This window comes from Bidens hawaiensis, unplaced genomic scaffold (assembly GCF_021521415.1).
Source record: "Bidens hawaiensis isolate Kalapana, Puna unplaced genomic scaffold, B.hawaiensis_p1.1 tig00028750_1, whole genome shotgun sequence".
In the NCBI taxonomy this organism is placed as follows: domain Eukaryota; kingdom Viridiplantae; phylum Streptophyta; class Magnoliopsida; order Asterales; family Asteraceae; genus Bidens; species Bidens hawaiensis.
In genome coordinates, this window is record NW_027505131.1 from 291,444 (window position 1) to 316,636 (window position 25,193).

The window sequence follows — 25,193 nt, forward strand, 5'->3', positions numbered from 1 at the left end:
TAATGTTGCTTTCCAAAAAGATTTGTTATGCGCATTTGTTACTGCATTGAAAAGTTATTTTTTGAAAGTTGATGGTGCAAAATTTGAATGGTGTGTTTTTTTTAGTATGAAACTTTTTTTTCATCATCTGTTCAATCTACCTATTCTATTCGTTTGCTACTTTGTAAATCATGTGTTACTTTGTGATTCACAAAATAACACATGAATAAAATATGTAGACTGAACAGATTGAGAAAAAAAACATTTCATAATTAAAAACATCATATTCAAAATTCATTTGAAATAATTTGACTAAAACATTGAGCAACTCGGATAATAACAAAACAAATAGTTACCAATTCTATATTCATTTAATAAATGAAGTCATAATCCATATAAATCATTGCCATCAGATATGTCCATATAACAACACTTGACCAAAATCCAAAATTTTGTGCCTATGAATTAGATGGCAAACTGTCATCAAAAGTCAAAACACATTCCCATCAAAAGTCAAACCTCTTTATGTTAGTTCTTAAGTCTTACCCTTTATGCACCAAATCCTGAGTTTCCAATTCTACCCCTGCAAAAGTATGTTTAGCTAAAGGTGGTGAATCCAAAGGTGACTTGCATTTCTTCTGCAACTCCATAAATCTTTCAACATCAAAATTATGTTTTTTCATCAACTTCTTTCTTCGCGACAAAAACAGCCGTTTCATCAAATCTTGATATGTCGGGTCCCGTGACGTTATAAGGAAATAAGCATACCCGACAATAATGCCAGAAGTTGTCACGAAAAATGTGATTGGCTCCATAACGTCCCAAGAGAATTCCCAAAATGTTAGACGAATGAAAAGCCCGACTTGGGCTAGTGAGAACCCGAGCCCGGTGTACAGGATCCGCCTGACCTGTTTATGGGCTAACTGGTCAATTTCTTCCTGTTTTGCTTGTAACTGTTTTAGCTCTTCTCGCCTCGGGTCATCATCGGGTGTTAGGGCTAGTGGGACCGCCTTTCTGACTAGATCCACCACCTATTTATTACAAAAGAAAAATACATTAGACTTCAGGTTGGTGGGTTGAATCGTTTTGAACTCGAACATGGCATGCATATTTAGTCGTGTTGAAGATGTTAACTATAACCTGAACACGTTTAAAAATTATGTGAACTGAATACGACCCGCTTAGCTCATTTACCTAAACGACTGAAATGGTTGGTGGGTTGTAATCAAGTTGTAAGCGTGTTAAACGAGTTAGCGAATTGTAATAATATGTTAAACAGGTCGACTTGTTTAATTAAACAGGTTAAACAGGCCAACCTACGACCCATTTAATTGAGCAAGTCAACCAAAACATGACATGTTTAACCCATTTATCTAAACGATCAACCGAGCTGGTGGGTTACTATAAAGTTGTAAACACACTAAAGAACTTAACGGGTCGAACTGTTCAGTTAACCAGGTTGGCAGTCGGCCTAAACATGTGACAAGCCAAAACCTGTTTATAAATTGAGTCAATGCACCCTGCAAATCGGGTCAGCAGCAGGAAAATAGTAAAAAAAAATTATCACTTTATGCCCTTTAAAAAAGTAATAGCAAAAACAAATGTTTTATTATCATAAACAGGGGATCAAATAATTATATTAATTTATATCTTGGGCAGAAAGGAACCCAACATGTTAAGCATTATGCCTATAAAGACAACTTGTTCCAGTCACCTTTATTCTAAAGCACCTTCTAGCAACATATCATACACAAACAATTTATTACTTGAAGAAACATGTGACAATAAAAAATTGTCTAAAACACATTTTAATAATGACAAATAAGAGATAATATGGCCATTAAATCAATAGGCACGAATTTAATGTACAGTGACAAGAGAATAGTCAAAATGGAAATTGCTGCAATTCTCACATAAGAAATATGACAAAAAAAAACTATTTAAGTAAGATTATTCAATAAACTATTTTGTGCTGACAAATCAGACTCCTAAAAGATCTGGTTCATGAAGATCATCAATAGAGGTGCAAACAAGCCAAGTCACTCGTGAGCTACTTGAGATCAGTTCGCTAAAAGCTCGAATCAAGTCAAGCTTAAATGAGCTCGAACATAAAAATAAGTTTCTTTAATAAATGAACCAAAGCCTTAAATTCACTTGTCAAGCTCCAGTTGGTTCGCCAGCCTATTATTTATATAATTTTTATTTAATATATATGTAAAATAACAATTATTATATAAAAAGTTATGATATAAATAAGTAAATAACTTATATGTTGTATAGAAAAATTATAATTAAATATACCGAGCCAAGCTCGAACTTTAATAACAAAGGTCAAAACGAGCCAAACTCTGGTTCAAAAACCTAATAACAAGTCAAGCTCGAGCTTCAGAAATAGAGCTCGGGCTTGAAAGCCTAGTCAAGAGCCAAGCTCGAGCCTAAATGAGCTCTGTCTCGACTCATTTACACCCCTAATTCAATAAAACACATTTGTAACACCCAGACTCAGACTCGATCAAACAATGTGTGTACGTAATCACTAGTTATCAACCCTAGCTAAGCACTAAAACCACAAATCAAAACAAACACAAACATAACTCGATCCAAATTAAACAAAATTCAATCAAGACAATATGAAATTATTCATTCATACCTTATCAGGATGAAGGTAAACTTTATCCCTAAACACAAGCACCACACCCGCCTCATCAAGCACACTTGCAAACCGCTTCGCCTCATCAACCGTTTTCGCAACACCAATACTCTCACACGCCCCTAACAATTCATTATACCCGATCACCTCTTTTCCTTCCGATCCAAACTTGGCCTTCAACGCCTCTACGTTCACCAATCTCATTAACTTCTTCGCTTCCGCAACCGATATATCATCATGTCTAATATCATCATTATTATTAACAACTCCACCAGGACCAGTAAACAACGGTTACAATGCAAGTACCATCTGTAATTAGATTGAAAAACATCTGTGGTGGTGGTGGTGGTTGTTTTAGATCCAAACGTGTATACAGAAGATTTGGACCTTTGTTGTTGTTGCAACAGAAATAATGAGGATTAGAGTTTATGTCTCCACATTTTTGTGTTTTAATGTTTAATGTATGTATGTATATATGTGTGTGCAACACATATACTATTTGGTGTTGGAGTGAGATTGAGAATTAGCTGAAGTTTTGGATGGAAGAATTGATGAGTGAGAAGAACGGGTGAGAATGAGAAGGTCCGATTTGACCGTTTTTATATGGAAAGAGTTTTGAAAGTTAATTGGATTTTGACACGTGTGCGGACCAATATGGGTGTGTGTGTGTGTGTGTCGACCAATGGAGATCTAGGGTATGGCTTTTGTCAAACACTATTTTCAAAGTAAAAACTACTTTGTAAATAAATTGACATACGGTACGTGGTGTAATGTTTGTGATTTTAAGGTTACAAGTTTAAAGCTAGACTTAAGGGGTTATACTGTAGATGAGGGGCTACAATTGAGGACGAATTGTGACACGTGACGCCCAGTCAGCATGAAGTGGAAATTTGTTTTTGGGGTGTAATGGTATAGGGGCTACAAGTTAAACCCCCAGTGTGTTTTTTTATTATTTTTTTTATAACTAAACTAATTAAATAAAAACCAATTTATTTAAATAATTAAATAAAAATGCATTAAAATTAAAAAGAAATACAAAAAAATTAAAAAACATAACTAATAATGCATTAAAATTAAAAAAAATACATAACTAAAAATATTAAAAAACATAACTAAATAACATACTAATATTCATAATATTTGCGCATTTTTTCAATTCGTTGTCTTTGCAATAATGCGGCCTCTTCGTGTGACCCGGCCGCTTTGAGGGATTCGTATTTTTCACTCAATTCCCGCAATTCCAACATTTGGTCAATCTTTTCGTGTTGTTTGTTGGTTTCGTTCATGACATCGTTGAGTTCCTCGACACATTTTTTTTGTTTTTTGATGATTTCTCTCATGGTAGCGGCGACTTCCACGAGTGTCGGTTGGTTCGGATTGTTTGTAGGATTCATTTTGCTAAATTTTTTGAAGAATGTTTATGTTTATATAGATGTGAAGTGAAGAAGGATATGAAATGGAGAAGAAGGTATATGTTTATATAGATATATAATATATTGTTTTAATTTTTTTTTATTTTGTACCGTTGTCAAACGGTCAAAATAATAAAATATTATTATTTTCTCAAAGTTCAGGCGACAAATATATCCCGTCCCCGCCCCAAATCGCCCAATTATCGCGGGGGGAGGGGGTGTTCCTCCAAAAAATCGCCCCAAAATTGCCCCTTTTCTCGCCCACTACGTTTAGTCTTATAGTATTCTTATCTGATCTTTTATTTTATGTGAATGGTGTATTTATAATTTATAGAATAATTTATGGTGTTGTGAGTGAATAATTTTATATTTTAGAAAATGCAGTGATTTTTTTATATATTTGAAAAACTATTGTTCACCTTTATAGTTTTTTTTAATATTTTTTGAAAGTGGTTGTTAGTAAGGAAAAAAGAAAAAATAATGATAAAGGTATAAACAAGTATTATTTAATTAAAATAAAGAGAGAAATGTAATGAGTTTTAGTGTAATTCTTGGTTTAGAGATTAGGAATAGTGGTGGGTTTTTTTATGGTGTTCATGAGTTAGTTAGGTTGTAGGCATCAAAACCAGCATTCACGGTTGACATCTAATCCCAAAAAGGCTCGTTGGGGGGTAACATGAGTAGTTCTAGATGTTAAAAAACACTTCATAAATAAATTCATTATTTTTAAGATATCTTTTGTTAAAATAAATATATTGTTAATGATCATTTGCATTAATATTCCTATGATACATAATGTTCTGGGGTTAGTGGTTTAGTGATAGAGACAAAGTCTTTTAAATATATAAAGATATATTTGCTCAAGTCTAAGAAAGATAAATTACAAGATACTAGATTTAAAAAAAAATTGAAATATATGCTACACATGTGTTACCAATGACATCTATATATTTTAGACAAAGTTATAGAAATTGTCCTTTATGTTTACCCCAAATTTCACTGGTGGTCCTTTTTCTTTCAAATTGATGTTTATTATCCTTTACGTTTTAAAAAGTAACAGATTTTGTCTTTTAGGCCTAACCCAGTTGAAAAATCTCGTTAAGTCTTGTCACGTGCTTCTCATGTGAGGATATTTCCGTCATTTCAAGTCCGGTTATGATTTACCCACAATAAAAACAATTTAATTAAATTAGATATAAATATTATTTATCCAAACACCACCTCCCCACACCCGTTGTTCTTGTGCCTCAACTGCCACCGCACGTTCAACTCCGGCAGCTACCACCACCTTCTTCTCCGGTGAGCCACCACCACTGCAACCGAAAGTCACCACCACATCTAGCTCGTCACAACAATTAGCTTACTCCCATCTACAAAAATGTCGAACAACCCCATCTTCAAATCCCTGAAAACCCTAAACCTCTTGCTGGAAATCCTTCCTCTTCGGCACCAAGCAACCCATATATTTCCTCAAGTAAAATCACAGCAGTAACATTAAACGCAGACTGTGTCCTCAATTCCTAATTTAACGAAACCCCCAATTTTAGTTACGTGCCCTAGTTTTAACGAAACCCCAATTTGAAGTCACCTTGAAATCCGACGACGAATTCGGTCGATTAGCCTCCAATATCGATTGTCAAACTATCTTATTGTAAATCGTGTGGAAATGTAACACACCGGTAAGTAAAGCGAGCTTCTTTGTATCCCGAAACGACATTGACATGGAAACCTAAGTTTTAGTGGATGAGCAGGAGGATTCGCAGGTGGATGATTCGCACATGGGACTGTTGAACGACGATTTTGTAGACGGGGTGAACCAACTGTGGTGTTGGTGGTTTTCCGGTGGGTAGCGGTGGTGATTTCTGTCGTCGAAGAAGACGATGGCGGTGGGCTCGCCGGAGATGGAGGTTTGTGGCAGTGGTGGTATTTTAGTAGATGGGGAAGACGTAGTGGACCTACAGGTTTTTTTTTTTTTTTGAAAGATCAACAAAGCTTTATATATAACTAGCTAAAGGCTAGAAAGATAAAATCACCAAATTTTACAATTAACCCCAAAAATAAACATTAAAATAAACACCTACATAGCCAAAAAACAAGTAAATAATAAAGCACCCAGCAGCAAGAATCACACTTCCAGGCCCGTTTACACCTCAAATCTCCTCCATTTTTTCTAGGAAATGTTAGCTTTCTTCCTTCGGTTCTTAATCTACAAATAGCTTACAACCTTAACTTCTTCCACCAGCCCGTTGAGGGACTTACGGACACCATTATGCACCAACGCGTTCCTACTTTTCCACAAACACCATGACGTACACAGACAAATCGCTTGAAAGATTTTTGCTTTTTCTCTAGGTACCGGGACAAAGTTGTGAAGGTCCAGAACATCTTGAAAACTAAACAAGAAAGGAGGCGGTACCTTACACCATTGAGCGATCAAACACCATAACGATTGGGCTAAACCGCACGAGATGAGAATATGGTCCACAGTCTCCTCTACCTCTTCACACACGGGACACAAACTCAAATCAATCAGGATCCCTCTACTCTCAAGAGCGCTCCGAGTCGGTAGGCGACCCAAGGCCGCACGCCAGGAAACGAACCCGACTTTTTTTGGGACGAACGTATTCCAATCAAACACTTTTATCAGATCCCCAATTGCTCTAGCCTCCAAAGCAGTATATATATTACGAGCCGTAAAATCATGACCAGCCCCACCTTCCCAAACTACCCGATCGTCCCCGCTTTCCATAATAACAGAAACACATAGCTGTAGCAAACTTCTAAACCCCTCCACCTCAATTCCATTTTGTAGATTTCTGCCCCAATCCCACCTCCCACAAATAAACCCATCCAACATGTACAACCGGTCTTTCACAGTGCAAGTTTTGTTTTTTTCTAGTGCAAATAAGGTTGGAAACCAAACACATAATGGCTCTGAGTTGAGCCACCAATCTAGCCAGAACCACGTCCTCGAACCATCCTTCACAATAAACCGGAACAAATTATTAACGTCAATACCAACACGAGTCAAGTCGGGACTTATTTTAACTATTTGATTCCAGGGACACGGCCCAGATATTTTACCCGGGATGTCGGACCAATACCGGGACGAACTATGAAAAGCCCACACCACCTTCCACCATAAACTCCCTTTTTCATTTTTAAATCTCCACCACCATTTTGCAAGGAGTGAGATATTTATATCCCGCAAGCTTCGAAGACCAAGACCCCGGCATCGTTCGGGGCAATGACCTTATCCCATGCCACATATTATAAATATATATAAATTAAATTGTTTTTAATTATAAAAATGTTTCTTTTAAATAAGATGGTGAAATTACCAATTTACCCTCAAGTGAAAGTCACATGACCTAACTTAACGAGATATTTTAACTGGGTTAGGCCTAAAGGACAAAAGGTGTTACTTTTTAAAACGTAAAGGATAATAAACATCAATTTGAAAGATAAAGGACCACCAGTGAAATTTGAGGTAAACATAAAGGACAATTTCTGTAATTCTGGCTATATTTTAACACCTACACATACATATTGTTTTTATTTTCTTATAATCAAACCATTACGATCTAATTATATGGCTATACATGTGTATAAAAGGTTGTAGAGTTAGGAATTTTTGTCAGTGAGATTAAAAAATGGTTATGTTAGAAGGATATTCTGGCCAAAGCATATTGGGGCATTTGCCCCTACAGGCTCCAAATGAATCTGCCCCTGGTAGGCATTTGCCCCCATTGACAACAAAGGTGGCGACAGTGATAATGAGCAGGTGATGAAGACAAATAATAGTAACATGCGGTCTACAAATATTTGATTGGTCCTATAAATTTGGATTGAATTTCAATTTTCAATGTGCTTATTACTCAAAACCTAATTATTTTTATGTGTTATTTCGTCATAACGAAATAACACATATAAATAATTAGGTTTTGAGTTATATTTAATTTATTTAATAAATAATTTATTTTCAAATTGCTAGTGTTATTAAATAGACCGTGCCCGGTTAATTAACGTAATAAAAAAACTCACTAGGCTATTTATGATGTGTTTAGATATTTATACCACCCATCAATCCGATTAACATGCTTAAAGATTACAACTTAATTACTAGCTATCAATACACATTTATATAAATGAGTTAAACAAGTCCTTGGTTACATGAGTTTTTTTTTTAACGTTAAACTTCATTAAAAAACGGCCAACCCTCAACAAAGGGCCACCACCAAAAAGATTACAATATATACATCGGGTTTACTAACCAATCCTTCCACTCGAAATCTTTAAAATTAGAGCGATTTCTAAGCCAAAAAAACGACACAGATTTAACTAAAGCAACCACCTCTATAACCTTAGATGACGACCCTTCAAAAACCTTTTTGTTTCTTGTTTTCCAAATAGTCCAGCAAACAATCATCATAATGCCATGCAAGATCCGTTTATACCACTTATTCTGCTTGTCGAGGCTGGGCAACAGCAGCATATCTTTAACATTTCTGAACATCGGTTGTTGTATACTACACCAGCTCCAAACCGCTTGCCAGACTTAGAAACGCGAAGCTGCAGTCGATGAAAAGGTGACCTGCAGATTCTGTAACAGCATCACAAAGAGGGCACAAAGTATCCTGAATTCTGATGTTCCTTCTAACTAAGGCCAAACGGGTCGGAATCCTCTCCATCTCAATTCTCCACATCAACACGTTAACTTTTATAGGAACCCAAGAAACCCATCGCATCTCGTTATTTTTCTGCAGATTCCGCCCCCTGTTCAGCAAGCTTTTTACACTAGTCACCGAAAAAATACCACCAGAATCGGCTTCCCACACCCACTTATCTTTGGCTTCTGACAAAACCACCTTGGACAACAGATTCTGAACGTCTTGCATCTCGGATATTGTTTCAACAGAGGTTGTTTCTATTCGCCAATCTTCATGCAAGACCATACCTGCATTCGCGTCCCATTTAATCCTATCTCGCACCATACATAACTTCCTTTGAATACCGTCCTGGCCATCTATCCATTAAAGGCACATTTCCAAACCATATATCCTTCCAAAAAGAAATGTTTTCCCCATTCCCAATCTTGCCCTTTATCAAGAATTTTAGTTCTTTGCCATTTAGAATCAACTTATCCAAAAAAATAGCTATCATTTTCCAGCAGCCAGCACTCTTAACAGGAAGAAACGTCCACCTGTTACGACCACCGTGGATACCTTGAATAACTTTTGTCAGTTTTATACCTCCATGCCCATTTAGCAAGCAACGCTGAATTAACATCTTCTATTTTTGCAATACCCAACCCCCCTACCTTTTTTGGTTTCGTGACAACCTCCCAATGTAATCCACGTCCTTCCTTGCTCCCACACCAAAGAAAGTGTCGCATCATTTTTTCAATCGCCTCAACAACCGCTACTAGAGCCTTATATAACGACAAATAGTAAACCGAAAGGCTAGAAAGCACCGACTTAATCAATGTTAGTCTACCTCCTATAGATAGAAGGTTAGACTTCCATGATTGAAGCCGCCCCTTGATCGTCTCCAAAACACCACTCCAATTCGCAATCCGGTTCATATTAGCTCCAACTTTAATACCCAAATAATCAAAAGGAAGCCTACCAACCTTACACCCAATAATATTAGCCATGCTAGTCGACTCGTCTTCTCCAATACCCAACCCGAATAATTGAGACTTATGAATATTAATCTTAGCCCCGAACACATAAAGAAAACCCGCAGCATGCGATCTACGTTCTTCACATTCTCTTCATTCCACTTCCCCATAATTAACGCGTCGTCCACGTAAAGAATATGAGAGACCACCGGTCCGTTGTTACTAGTCTCAACTCCTTCAAAAACCCCCACATTACATGCTTGATCTGTCATCTTAGCCAACGCCTCCATGACAATCAGAAACAGAAACGGCGATAACGGATCACCTTGCCTAAGTCCTTTTTTACATTGGAACTCAAACGTTGGTGACCCGTTCACCAAAACCGCTGAGACCGCCGACTGAAGAATGCCTCTAACCCATGTACACCATTTAGACGGGAACCCCATTTGTCCCATAATATTAAGAAGGAACTCCCAATGCACATTATCGTACGCCTTGGTTACATGATTTAATTTATATGTTTGTGCGCTAGAGTTGATATTTTTTACACAAATGAAAATATGAGGCTAGCTTGTTTAAGTTGAGCAATTTAACCCATCAACCATAAGCTCGCCAATTTAACATAATCAAAAACCATAATCTTTAGTATATATAGATTGATTGAAGACGTGTTAGTGGGTGAAGTTAGTATAATTTTTTATCTTTTATTTTACTATTACACGCTAAAAATGATGTAACCCCCCCCCCCCCCCCCCCTCCCTCAAATATAAGACATAGTCGGGTAGGTTCGAGTGAGCCGGTCTTGCACTTTGGGTCTTTTGGTGGTTCGACTTGATTTCTACTCACCCAATCTATCTAAACTCGTGAGAACACTTGTTAGACCTAGTTACACTGAAGCTTACATAATTAGAGTCAATTAATTAAATCAAATAATAATTAATTAGGGACAATTTAAACGAGATGTATTTAATTTGTCTAATTAGATTAGTAGATAAACATGTGAGCTTTTTTTATTATTTAATAAGAAGTTCGAGTAAGTTTCTAATTTGTATCGAATCATGATCAGTATTTAGAGTTGTATTTTTCTGATTAATAGATTAAGAGTTATTCAATTCAAATTTATCGTGTATATTATTCATTTTAGTGAGTTAAGTCAATCCATTCTTTAAAAAGTTATACTGTGCCGTATAATTACAATAAACAAAACTAAAATGTATTGTAAAACATTTTGTTTTATTACAATATATATATATACTATTAAGAAAATTTCAATTGTTTATTTTTGGTTGAAAAAAATTGCTGTTAGTTAAGAAATAAAAGGAAAAAAAATAACATGTTTTGAAAAGTAAAACGCCTTTTAAATCCTTCTATAAGATATATTTTACAGAATTTCTCCTTTTCAATTCTCTGGTTTTGATAAAGCCGAACTAGTATGATTCCATAATCCGTATTTTTTTTAAATTTAAGTAAAAAGTATGGTGTGTATGTCTAAATATTCTAATCACACATGGTGTTATTTTAAATGATCAACTTTTACAAAACCAGTTTAATTAAATATATATTTAACAAAAGCATCTAACTTTCTAAATAAATATATATACAGAATTATTTTATATAAAATACATTTTTTTAGAATACAACCGATTTTTAAAAACCAAAAATTTATATATTTATCTTAATACGAATTTAAGAAAAGCATAAAATTTTATAGGCCACACATTTTGTAAAAGTGATATATACATTAAATATATTATTTATTTGAGCTAAGCTCACGCTTCAGTTAATAAAGTTAGATTGACTCGTTCGTTTAGTTCAATGGCCACAAAACAAGAAAACCCATCTACCAAAGTACGTGAATACATACGATATCAGAAAAATAATAATTTGAAATCGAATTAGCTTTCTTGTTCATGATATGTTTTCTATTTTTTTCTAAAATAAACGTGAAGCACGCAAATATTTAATGGAAATTTGCACTTTAAAAAGAAAATTACACAAACATGGGTAGCAGAACACTCTTAACAAAGTCAATGAGCTAGTGGTAGAGTGGTAAGGTAGAGTCTTGGTGTTTCATGTAATTCATGTTCGATTTATGCCCCTAACATTTAACTTTAGAGACATCAGGGTAATGATGGGAGACTAGGCGAGTAGGTGGTTTTCACTAGTTGGATTCTTGAACTGAACGAGTTTTATTTCACAGCATTGTCGTGCCTTCAGACGAGTGTTCTTGGCCGTTGGCCTTAAATAAGGATTTTTCTTGAATCAAAAAACGAGGGTATCTTGATATGATAAACTTAACCAGTAGCCAATTTAAAGGATTCGTTACCCTTTTAAAAAAAAATAATTCAACCAACCTACAACTTGAAGTTTGCAGGTCAACTTTGGGAAAGGAGCAAAAGCAATATCACATTTTGAATCATCATGAATATCTTTATTTATTTCTTTACTTTTAGGTATTTAATATATTACTTCATTTATTTAGTAAAAGTAAAGCGAACAATAATTGCAGCAACATATTACTCTATTTGTAAATCAAGAAATGACAAGATTTTTTAAATAATAATAATAATAATAATAATATTAATAATAATCTACAACATCAGTAAAACCGTAAAGGAAATATGCATTAACAAGTACCTATGTATTAAAAGTAGATTGTACCTGTTTAATTTGGATTGATCTCGTTAACACGTATCTATGGAAATTGTAAGTACACATTTTATCAATTCAATAGCTCAAATAAGTTTAAAAGAAAAAATATATATATAACATCTTTGATTCTCGAGCAACAAAAAGTTTATATTATTATGAATTTATTAGTATATACATATAACATACAAAACAGCGTGGTTTAACAAATCAATAAAATATAGCCCTAATTAACTATGCTTTCCTAACTTGGTGAGCGTTTTCTTCATTCCTTTGTCACTCTTTCAAAACCAATTAAAACAAGTGGGATGACCAACAAGGTGTAATATCTCGTTGGATAAAACACGAGTTTCACTTGAAAACATGTGCCTACTTGTGAACACATTTCAACCCATTTGACCAAGTCAACTCATTCGTAAATAGATGGTATCGAATCGTCACATATAACATTTACCTGATCAATATGTGTAAATATGTGGTAGAGAAAGAAGACGAACACCCTTGCAGCCTACACTAACTCAAAACCGTCAACGTTTATCACCAAAATGACAAATACACCCCTTCGTTTTGTCTTTAGATATGGGGTAATATAGACATTACCAAGCACTCTACAGACAAGACATTGCAACGTCATTCTACAAATATACGTGGAGTTCTTCCAGGATACATCTAGATGACAAGGTACCTGCGTATATATATAAAATAACTGATTTTTGAAATTTTATACAAATTATTAAATAATTAATGTCGATTATTACCATCTTAAATTCACAAAGAGCATTTAGATCTCTTTGAAAAGGACAGTAAATTTGTAAAGCTGAATTTGACCATTTAAGAGCATTCACAGTCCATTCCCTATCATATATCCATATATATCATAATATTACACTAAAAATCTTTGTATTTTCTCTCTTCTGTATAATTAAATAATAATTTTTATACCTTTATCATTATCTTTTCTCTCTCTTTCACTCACAACCACTTTTAAAAAATATTAAAATATTATACGGTATGAACAGTGAAACCTCAAATTTAACTTTCCCATATAACATTTTCTCTCTCCTCTACTCACAACCACTTATAACCATATCATATAATTTACAAAATCTTCTCACACAAATATAGGGAATGGGCTGAGAATGCTCTAAAAGGGATTAATGGCAAATAAGCTAACATAGAGCCCATGGTGCAAACCCTGTAAAGGCCGAAAGAGTAATATATATTAAGAAACTAATCAAACAAAAATAATGAGTCAGTTCAAACGTCAAACTGTCTTAATTGTAAATTTTCTATGTGTAAGTCACACGAGCCAACTAGTCAAAAACCTTGGTATGTCTTATCAGCATTCAAACATGCCAATGACCCGTGCCATTTGAGCAAAAAATGATGTAAAATGACTAAAGTACTCGTTTTGTGTATATGTGTAGTTTGTTTTGACCCAAGTGATCAAATTGTACAACAGGCCAAGCCTGACCCGGGTCATTGACCAAAAAATTATCACCAGTGAAACCAAAATTTTAGTGAAAACAGATCTTTGGTTCCATTAGAGAGATTTTAAAGTAACCTTAAAAATAAAAACTTATCCACGGAACCAAGTCCAATTCATGTTTCATCGCTGACTAATCAAACACATTTTAAGTTAAAAGTACTTTCGTTTCCGGTTACTACAAAATTTATGAATGATAATAACTTTTAAATATATCTAGTCTAAAAGTGACCGAGAAATTAAAGCAAAAATAGAAGATAAATCTTACAGTAAAATTCAAGCAGATTTAATGGTAAAGATAGTCTGAACCACGGTTAGAGCAAATAGGATGATTCCAACAACCAGAGCAATCATATTCCATGGACTACTGAAGTAATTTTTCCTCATCCTCGCTATATTTTTTGGCCAGTAACCATCACAGTAGTTACTCAATTTTACCCATTGTTCTTCATAAAAGAAATCAACCACTATAACTTCTTTGCATATGTTGTTGATGATATTAGTAGCTTCTTCATTGGAACCAAAATTGTTGACAATGACTATGGAGTCTACCAACTTCACAACATCTTCCTTAGTATCCACCAACATATCCATGGCAATGGTATATGATGTAACATAATGATGATTTAGACCCGACTGCTCGTATGCAATAAGATTCCTTAAAACAAACTCAGTCGAATCATGAATTTTTAATGTCGGGATTCTAAGAGTAGGCTTATTCCAAGAACCAAAACAACAAGGGAACCTATATAATTTCACTTCCATCCCCATCAACCATGTTGGATCTTTGTTAGGTTTGAAGTTCACACCTGCTCTGTCTAGATCTGTAACCGAGAGGATTCTTGAGCTAAAGACACCTTTTTTAATATTACGTGGAGGCTTGTAACATTGATGTAGAAGGCTAAGAATATGATGAGCATTCTCAATGGAAATATTGTCGATTTTTATATCTTCTTTAAATAGGTTGACGGTAGCTAGAACTGGACGAATAAGTTCAAGAAGGGTGGCATTAGGATTAAATTTCAATATAGTGCACCGAAATAGTTCATCAAGAATAAAGAATGGGATTTGGTTTTCTAGCAATACCAAATCATACAATACGTTTTGGAATAGCAAAACTCCTTCCTTACCTATTTCCACACCAGAACTCCAAATCTTAAACAGGAATTCAAGTATAAAACAAGCATCCATAATCATCATGTCGGCAATTTCAGCATCTCCATAGGTCTTTGTCCAAACATAACAAGCCTTTATTCGTTCCATTGAAGCGTACACCTTTTGTACACATAATTTCAATATTTCCTCTTGTGAGGAATTGGTACGTTGCATTAGGTTAATCAAATAACTTGCTTTCCGCCTTTCAAATGCTTGAACATTCTCATCTTCTCTGTGTAGAGGCCCAATACTGACTACCCGAGGGTTGAAAGAACTTGGGCTCAAATCACGTAGCGTACTAGGTGCCATGTAAATTGATGGTGAAAATTGGTTCACAAGGATCTCTTCCTTTTTAACACAATAAAGAAGACGTTGGACGACACTGTCTTGAATCATGTCTTCATCTCCCACCATGGTACTCAACATGATCTCTAAGTATGTAACTAAACGATCAATCCACCAACGAATTAATAAATGGCCGGTCATGTTCTGGTTGTTTATATATAATCTATAAGTTAAACCTATTTTGTTCTACCATTATCACATGATGTTGACGAAACTGGTATGTTTTAGTAAAAGAATCTTTCCATTTTTCTGGTCAAACAAACTATCTAGCTTGAACAAATCCAAAACTATAAGTTTTAACTAATGTATAATAATAATAATAATAATAATAATAATAATAATAATAATAATAATAATAATAATAATAATAATAATAATAATAATAATAATAATAATAATAAAAATAAGCTACATATTTTTTAACATTTTGAAAATCACAAAATTACTTAACAATTTACCAGGTTCCATGCAAATCGATGGCGAAATCCGCTTCGTATGGTTGCCTTCATCGTTTTCTACACAGTCAAGAAGACTTCGGATGGTGCCTTGAATCAATTCTACTTGTCCAAACTCCAAATCCCATCTTTCCATAGTGAATGTTCTTTTCTTCACTGATTAACAATTGCAATCAAATTCAACCTTCAAAAATTAGAACTGAAGTTGGGTCTACAAGACCTTACAAATCAATCAGCAAAAGATGGAATGGTGTAGATCTTATCGGCTATTTAGCCTAATTTTATAAACAGTGAGTGGAGTGAGTTTTGTGCGGACCAACCTATTTAAGCTAAAAAATGCAGCTAAAATCAAAACATATATATATATATAATATATATATATATATATATATATATATATATATAGGCATATTAAACATATGCAGATTTGCATTGTGACAAATGTTTGTTGGGGGGTTTTTCCAAAATATAGACTACGTGGAGGTGACAGAAAGTAGAGAAGGGATGAAGCATGCGAAGCCTGGTTTGCTAGTAATTTTGAGTCAGCTTAGGGAAGTTCTGGAGTTTGGTTTGCGTAGGTTGTTTAAGAAGTCCACTATAATAAATAAATCAACAGTCTTTTTTTGTATATCTATCCATATAATACATTTATATATATATATGCCTGTAAACGAATCGAACGAACACGAATAAATGCATGTTGTTCGTTCATTTAGCTTTAATAGAACACGATCACGTACGTATAATCGAACAAAGTTTTTTGAACATGTTCGTTCATCAAGAAATTAGACATGTTCGTGTTTATTTATGTTTATTATCCGTTTAAAACATAAACGAACATAAAAGACACAAACACACATAACTATATAAACAAACTTGATTACTTAAACAAACAGAATTTAAATTAACTAATGATTTATTTTGTCAATAAAATGTACTTAAAAATTAATATAAAAACCCGTTTGATGTTTAAATTTATATGAATATAACCTTTTATGTATTTATTAAATTCAAACGAGCATAACTTATTATTAAAGTTATAATATTATAATTTCTACTTAAACTATTATGGATAACCACGGTTACTTCATAAAAACACAAAAAAATATGCTACAAAAGTCCCTTTTTATATTTGGAAAAAAATGACACCAAAAACTTTGTATGACATATCAAAAAAGTGACATTAAAATGTAAGTGCTTTTAGTGGCACTTTTTAGTTTTTGAATAGCATTTTTTTTGTATGTACATATGACATTTTATAAGTACTAGCTAGGTTTAAAATGAGTAAACCACCCTTATATTAAGCGTTTGGACATACCAAAACTCCACTCACATATGAGTTCATCGCAACCATCCTCCTTCCATGCAGATCATTCGTCGTCCAGAGTCTCCGTTACTTCATGATCACCTGATCCCATCACCATAATTTTCGGTAACTATATTTTCACAAAGTATCACACAAGTCATCATCACAACCATATACGCCCCAATGTATCGACAAATTAAGTAATTAACTACTCATCGAAGGATTTACCTCAACGGTGAAAAGTTCAAAACGAGATCAGGTTTGTAAATCGAAGTTGTCCGTCGTGGTGGGGTTTCTGAAGTTCAAATCAACACCGTGACGTGGTAGTTCGTATTAGAGCCAACGTTTTTAGAAAATTAGGTATTCCTTAGGGATAATGCGTCAATATCGACAATATGTTCACTTGACAAACCAATTTCCACCCTTAAACTCACCGAATTGATTATTTTTTTAATAATTTTTCAACAGAATTTTTAACCAACTAGATTATGCAACGCGTCATAAAATCGAGGGGTCGCAATTAAGGCGAGTTTGCTGTGCATAAACAAGGATGTACAATTATCTTATAGTTGTTGGACATATTAGACATATGAATTATGTTATAAATATATTTTTTGTTTCAAAACCATCAAACCAAACACATTCTAAACTTATACAACGGATTATGCTTAGGTTTCAAAATTTTACTTAATTTTGATAGACTTAAACCTTTAATTATGATTATAATTAGTGTTCCTAAAACTGAATACAACTAAAAGAGACATTGATGCTTGATTGGTGAGCTTCTTTAGAAGGCATTTACTTCAAACTCATTTTAGGGATTTGTAAAAGTCTGGATAACTCCATGAACCACAGGGGGAGATTGCTTTTGGATTGAAATATTCTAATACATTAAAGAAAAGTTCAATCATATGATTCACACGGTGTAATGAGAACAAATACCAGGTCTGCTATGAAAACCAGTATTAGAATTAGACTAATGATCGTCTTATATAGAGGATGACCAATTACAATGTTTAAGTTGGTGATTGTAAACGTCGATAGTTATCCCTGCTCATCAAATACCACTCACGAGAAGTTACCACTAATTATCAATTGTCATTATATAAAAGGGCAAGATATTCATTTTTGCCAAAGGAAATAAAAATATAGATTAATGCGAGCTAAAAGGCGTGACATGCACACTTATTTCATTTTGTTAAACACTTAAATAACAATCTCATTGTAACGAAAACGCAAATCACTCTACTCTTAATAAACAACTTATCGAATTTTACTATAATCAACATGTTGTAAATTGTTTTGAAAGAACATATTGAAATTAAAAGTGAATGACAAACGAAATTACTTTTCTGCTAAAAGAAGACTGTTCTTTGACAACAAAATAAAAATCAAGAGGGTTAATGATTACATTGTCATAATCTATTATTATATAATGATAACATTAACGTAAACCTTGGTTTTTGCAACATATTTAGTCTACTCGTGACTAGGGATGAGCAAATTCGGTACCAGTACCGAGTGGTAGCAAACCCGAAATCGGTATCGATTTGGTACCGTCGGTAATTTCCAGATTGTTTAGCAACTTATAATCAGGTATATGATGGAGCGTGCATGGTTAAAATAAATACTAGTTTAGCAACTTATATCATAATCAGGTCTCTCATATTTTCCCCTTTTCTTCATTTCCTTGAGATCCAGATATGGCGGCGTTTGTAATCCGATCTCTATTCCGTCAATCATCGTTAGTGGCGATTAAATTAAACCGATTCGATTGAATCATAATGTTATTGTTATTGTGATGTTACTAATCTAGACTATTGATTCAGGCGATGTCAGACGGCGAGGAGCATATGGTCGGTGTCCGATGCAATCTACTGACACCAGGTGAAGCAACCTTTGTTCTAGAAGGTGATGATGATGCTTCCGAGGTGAAAGCACTTATTGAAGTGATCGGCCGAGAGTTGAAAGTTGTTGCGGCAACCAACGCCACGCCATGGGGGAATACATACATACATGCTAGCTAATCCGGAGAAGGTTATTAGTTTGTTTAAAGTAAGAAAATTAGAGTGACGATTAGCAAGTAGCAAGCAAGCACACATAATTTTCATGATAGCTAATGGGCCTGGGCCTGGCCCTGGGGGATGGTAGTGTGTAGTTAGTGGGCCTTGATGGGCATGGTAATGTGTAGCTAATGGGCCGTTGGTGACTTGATTTATATTACAAGAAGTCACGTTAGGTCATAACGAAGTTACTATTTTAAGATTACATTCCAGATAAATACATATATATTAGTGTTAATATACGAAGTCACATTGGGCGATAATAATTTAATCATTGACACTCCTAACTTTTACTTTTGTTGCTAATGACAATTACACTCACATAATCATCATAGATATATGTGTTTCTCCATTTTACTCATAATTAGATATAAGCGAAATCAAGTGTAAGTGCGGTTGCCGTTGACAACGATAGTAAAAATTCAAAGTGTCATTGGATACATTATCAGTATGGATTAGTTAACGATGAACGAGTAATATATGCACCTTAATAAAAAAAAGATAGTGAAACTTTTCATTACTTCAACAAGCATTACATTGTAAATACATAAAACATTTACTTCTGATTCTCACACATTAAAATGATATAAAAGCCAACCAACAAGTATGAAGATTAATGACCATAGATTGCAAATTACTTTCCCCCATTAAACAGTTCCATAACTTTCTCCCAAGCTGGTCTGGTTGAAATATCATCCCACCACATGTTCACTTTCTTCCTATCTCTCACCAAATGGTCAAGCCCACATTCATTCATCAAGTACCTAGTCCCAGGAAGGTGGCTCAGGTCAGCAAGGGTGAACCACTCTCCAGCTAGGTAGCGAGTCTTCGATAGCCGTTGCTCGTAAATATCCAACACTTGTTCAAGTTTTTTCACACAATTCTGGACCAGATCAATGTCAGTTTTCCCACCCATCTTTGGGATGATTAGCTTTTGAAAAACTATGGTGTAAACCATGTCATTAAAGTGGTGTGCTTCAACTTCTAGCCATTGGTCAACTAAGGCTTTCTCCTCTAATGTGGTTCCATAAAGGTTTGGGTTTTTGTCACTGTATTTTGTTGCATAATACCTTATGATCGCCCTTGATTCTACACACATTTTAAACAAAAAGAAAAGAAGAAAAAAGAGAGAGAAAAAAGGAAGAATGTTATTAGCTAGAAAAAGATGTAACAGTTTATCGTTGAAAAAAACAAAGGATAGGTTACACTATGGGTAAAGAAGTACATGGCATTTTCTATAAATGCCCATTTTTTACCCCTTTGTGACAAATTTTTATCTTTTTAAAAATGAAGCATTTGTAGTCACGCAGTTTCATAATAATATGTATCATATGACATATGATACATAAAAAATTTAATATGAAATGTTTTTAGATATTTTTTTCATACATATATATATATATATATATATATATATATATATTATCAAAGATTGAAATGTATCCAAAATATAGTAGTTCTTTTATATTACGAGAGCAAAATTAATTTATTTAAGATACACTTTTTATTTATATAAAGTTTAAATTTTTGGTAAAGTTTATATGAAGATGCCAGAATAGATTAAACAAACATGATTTATTTAGGTATTTTTATTTTTAAATACTAAGTATTAAAAGAGAAGCGAATACTGTTATCATTTCAGCCTCTTTGAATTAGCAATTTTAAACAAGGGTTTAAAAAAATAAACCATTTTTGCAAAAGAAAATTCTGGCCACGTGACATTACCAAAAAGCCGAAAATCGCCATCCTCAACAACAGGCACTTGTCCAAAAGGCTACAAGAAAAACTTTTATTAGTTCACATCTTATATTAAAGACACACATTAAGTTATAAGTACCTGATATCGTGTCAATAGTTAACAATAAAATTTACCTGTTTTTGTAGAAAATCAGGTTGTTTGTGCTCTTGGTAGTCTAAGTCAACGTGGATAAGCTCAAAGTCAACCCCAAACTCGAAAAAGCAAGCCAATACTCTTTGTGAACAAGCGGACCGGATCGGACCATAAACCTTGGCTACCATGTTATTAGAAGCTTTTAAGTTCTTGTTTATGGACCACAATATGAAGTGGGTTCATCAAACATACTTAAATACAAAGATTGACTTGGGGTGGAGTGGAGTGGTGTGGGGGTTAGCTAGTTGGGGGTTGTCAACCAACAAAAAGACTAAGAGGGTTGGATGGAAAATGGTGGTTGACCACTAGCCGCATGCATCAACCAACGAATTTGTGTACTTATTCACTAAAAGCTCTACAGTTAGATTAAATCTCGTCTTTGGGATGTCAATAATATTGGGTAGGCGGGTTAAATTTTTTCAACTCGAATATGTCTCATATATTTTACTCATGTAATGTTTCGAGTCGAACTGTTTGTTATTATTTAGGAACATAGAAGATATCTAGTAATTTGGTAACAAATTAAATAATCAGTTATACGGTCTCAAATGACACTTTTTTGTAGTTAGTCTCGTTTTAATTGTTTTCTTGTTTGTCTCAAAACAGTTTTATATATTTAGCTTGAAATTAGAATAAGGAAATGAAAATGATTGGAGAATGGATGGTTAAAATAGTTTTATTTTAATTGTTTTTGTCCCCCCCCCCCCTTTTTTTTTCTTTGAATAATCACAAGCTTGGTTTTGTATACTTGGCCTGATTGGAAAATAGATGATTAAACTAATGAATAAAATCTCTGAAAATTAAGAGGTGATATAATATTTCAAGATGGAAATTAATATTAAGAGGTGATAGAGTGAAATTAGAAAAAAAAAATCAAATTTTAGATTATAACACTTTTAAAAGAAATAAATATTAACTATTTTAAAAACATTTAAATAGATTAATAGGTTAACATGTTTATTAAATGAGTTGTATTTGTGATAACTACCCATCTTATAAGATGTGTGTGTTGGACTCTTTTATAAAACATGTCATTAGCCTAAACAAAACATGTTTTTCTCATGACGTAATCAGCCTTGACAATAATGGCCGTTCTATTGTATACATGGCTTGGCGTGCCCCATAATGAGAATCCTTGAAAGATGCAAACGGCTTGTATCATGAGGATCATCCGACCAGTTTCCTTACTTGCTCATTAAGAGGTATAATTATGGTTGTTTCAACGTATAATATTGTCTTGTTCGGTGTTGTTGTCGTGTGTTGTTTGCTAAGCTTGAAGTGTTTGGGACGGGTTCAGGTACTAGAAATGTAATCAGATATATGACGGAGCGTGCATGGTTAAAATAAATACTGGTTTAGCAACTTATATCATAATCGGCTCTCTCATATTTTCCCCTTTTCTTCCTTTCCTTGAGATCCAGATATGGCGGCGTTTCTAATCCGTCAATCATCCGCCACCACCGTAAGTGACGATTAAATTAAACCGATTCGATTGAATCATAACCTTGTTGTTATTGTTATGTTACTAATCTAGACTATTGATTCAGGCGATGTTTGGCCGTCAGCTGAGGAGCACATGGTCGGTGTCAGCTGCAACGTCAGACGGTGAGGGCTCGGAGGTTAAATTTACTGAGAAGAAAAGCGATCCGGGCCAGTTGTTATCCCGAGGTTACTTGCTTAATCTTAATCCCCCCTTTTAATTAATTACTATTATACTAGGTAGGTTATAAACCCCGGTACAAAAAAATTCAATTATGTATAGCAAAAGATGTGTCTTAAAGAATTTTGAAAATCAAGGAAATGAATCTGTTTAGATAAGATGATTGAATATGTGAATTGGATTACAAAGGTTTGATAGTTACCTGTTCAGGTGATTGCTAGGGTTAGAAGATGTCAGCGATGAAAGCGTGGATGCTCTGAACATGATAGTACTGAATTTGAATTAGAATTAAAATATTTAAAAAATAATTAGGAATTGCCAAGTGGCACTTTGAAGACATCTGGTTAAATATAAAAGTGCAAGTTGTTGAAAAGCCTATTCTTTTATTATATAGGTAGATGCTTTGATTCATATTTATTAGTTTGTTAATAATATCTGGTTTGTTATCATTACAAGGTTTCCTTGGAAGGTGTTGGAGAACGTGATCAGCAACTTCTGCTTTCTGCTGCACAAACGTATGCAAAATGTTTCTCAATTGGTGCTTTCGTTCCAGAGAACGCCGAGGGTGAAGAGTTTGCTGGGGGGAGTCGCATAAGATACCCTATCTAGCTACTTTCTAAATTTCATGTTACTAATAACCTTCAACTTTGAATTTGGATCTCCAACCTTTCTATGTATTTGGTGGATTTTCTCTCTTGAATGTTGTGTTTGGCTAAGATATGTATGTTATTTGCATATATATACGTTTACTGCATCTCGGCATATTTGCTGATTTATATAAAGTTTTCATGATTTTAGACTTCTAGTATAGAAACACGTTACAAACCTTAACTATTATTGCCTCACTCTTGTTTGAAGCTTGCTTTGAAAAAGCTCGAAACAGATGATACACACTACAGTTGTGTATATTAAATTTTCTTGCATTTGTATATATAAACTTTTTAAAACTTGAACCGAGCTTGAGCTCGAATTTTCAGCTCGGTTTTTAAAACCGAGACGAGCCTAAGTTTGGTCTTGCTTGGCTTGCGAGCAGCCCTATAAATCACTTCACATCATAAAGTGGTTGGCCGACCCATGGCACATAAGCATGAGGAGGCTGAAGAGACTTTGCTTCATCTACATATTGAACTTCAAGCTGCATAATAAATGTATACTTTGTATCAATATAAAGTATTAATTTGATAATATTTTGTACTAAATATTTTTAAGGGTCAAGTTATTTTAATGAGGAAATAAAAATGAGAATGATGAGAATTATTTGTAACCATACAAATATAAAATATAATCATAACAAATTTAATTAAAAAATGAAACAAGTAAAAAACACACAAATATTTCCACCGTCTTGCTCGTTCTCATTAAAAAAAAACATAATGGTAATTGAAAAAAGTCATGTTTTTTGTTTATCATTTTGTTTTGTGTTTATTTTCGTCATTGATTGTGTTTTTTTTCTTGACACTGTGTCTTTTTTTTATATTGTGTTATATTACTCAACATTTTGCTATATTTTGTTCGGTAATGTGCGATATTTTGCGATCTATTGCGTCTTTTTAGTTGTAACTATGTCTTGTGTTAATTTTAGTCATTGTGTCTTTGATCTCGGCATTGTGTCTTTTCGTCAATTTTTTTGTATTTTTATTTTTTTTTGAACAGGGATGACGAAGGAAACATTTTAGTTTTTAATTTTTTTTAGTTTTTTATTTATATTTTGAGTTATGATTTTTTGTTTTTTTTTGAATTTATTTTAAGGGGTTTTTTTGTTGTGGTTACAAATCCTTTTCGCACTTCTCATTTTTATCTCCCTTTGTATTTTAACATTACCCTTATTTTTATCATTTTTTTTATTTTTTATAGTATCAATATGTTCATGGCTATTTCTAAGGTCTGATGTGCAAAACGGTCTATTAAAAAACATAACCTAATAGTTTTAAATTTATAAATCTAGACTCTCCTATGCTAGACCACTAGACAGGTGAATGTACCCATCGACTGTAGTAAAGCCTAATGAAGTCCGGATATCGAACCCAAAGGACACTAGCGACACCTAAACTAGACTTTGACTAATAACTTAAATAAATAGATTTAATTGATTTTGTGTTTTTTAATTATTAAATATAAACTGAATAATACTTAAACTAAAACTGACACTAAAATTAGACACGTACAAATAGAACTATTACTTAAATAGGGGAAATAACTACCTAGGCAAGGAATCCTACTGGTCAACTCGTAAACTCTCGGAATTGGATATATGATTGTTAACCGGGCTCTAAAAATATGACACTAAGGACTAAAGCACCAACAATACCTAAGAACCCTAAATATCATGTAAAGCTCAACGGTTTAATGGTTTGGTTCACTTCTCGGTCTCACCTTACCTAAATATGCTAAGGTACCCAAAGATTCAATTACCTCCCGGTCTCTCAAATCACGAAACACCCTAAGGCGTAAAGGGGTATTCTTATTGAACTCAGTTATAATTCGAACCTGTAAGAATCTAAGGGAATCTATGGTAACTC

General features: G+C 33.9%; 3 protein-coding genes across 3 annotated transcripts; all 3 read right to left on the reverse strand.

Moving 5' to 3' along the window:
* Positions 1-8,570: 8,570 nt before the first annotated feature.
* LOC143610952 (uncharacterized) lies at positions 8,571-8,996 on the reverse strand. Its single transcript, XM_077085291.1, has one exon. The coding sequence runs from the start codon at positions 8,994-8,996 to the stop codon at positions 8,571-8,573; it is 426 nt and encodes a 141-aa protein (XP_076941406.1).
* A 5,079-nt stretch (positions 8,997-14,075) lies between these two features.
* LOC143610953 (UPF0481 protein At3g47200-like) lies at positions 14,076-15,890 on the reverse strand. Its single transcript, XM_077085292.1, has 2 exons — positions 15,803-15,890; positions 14,076-15,298 (listed from the first exon to the last, which is right to left on the reverse strand). Exons 1-2 carry the CDS (start codon positions 15,888-15,890, stop codon positions 14,076-14,078), a joined length of 1,311 nt encoding a protein of 436 aa, XP_076941407.1.
* Positions 15,891-19,404: 3,514 nt separating this feature from the next.
* Positions 19,405-21,271, reverse strand: LOC143610946 (glutathione S-transferase F11-like). The gene is made up of 3 exons (XM_077085285.1): positions 20,996-21,271; positions 20,849-20,897; positions 19,405-20,212 (listed from the first exon to the last, which is right to left on the reverse strand). The coding sequence occupies exons 1-3, from the start codon at positions 21,140-21,142 to the stop codon at positions 19,758-19,760; spliced, it is 651 nt and encodes a 216-aa protein (XP_076941400.1). The 5' UTR covers positions 21,143-21,271; the 3' UTR covers positions 19,405-19,757.
* Between the last annotated feature and the right edge of the window lie 3,922 nt (positions 21,272-25,193).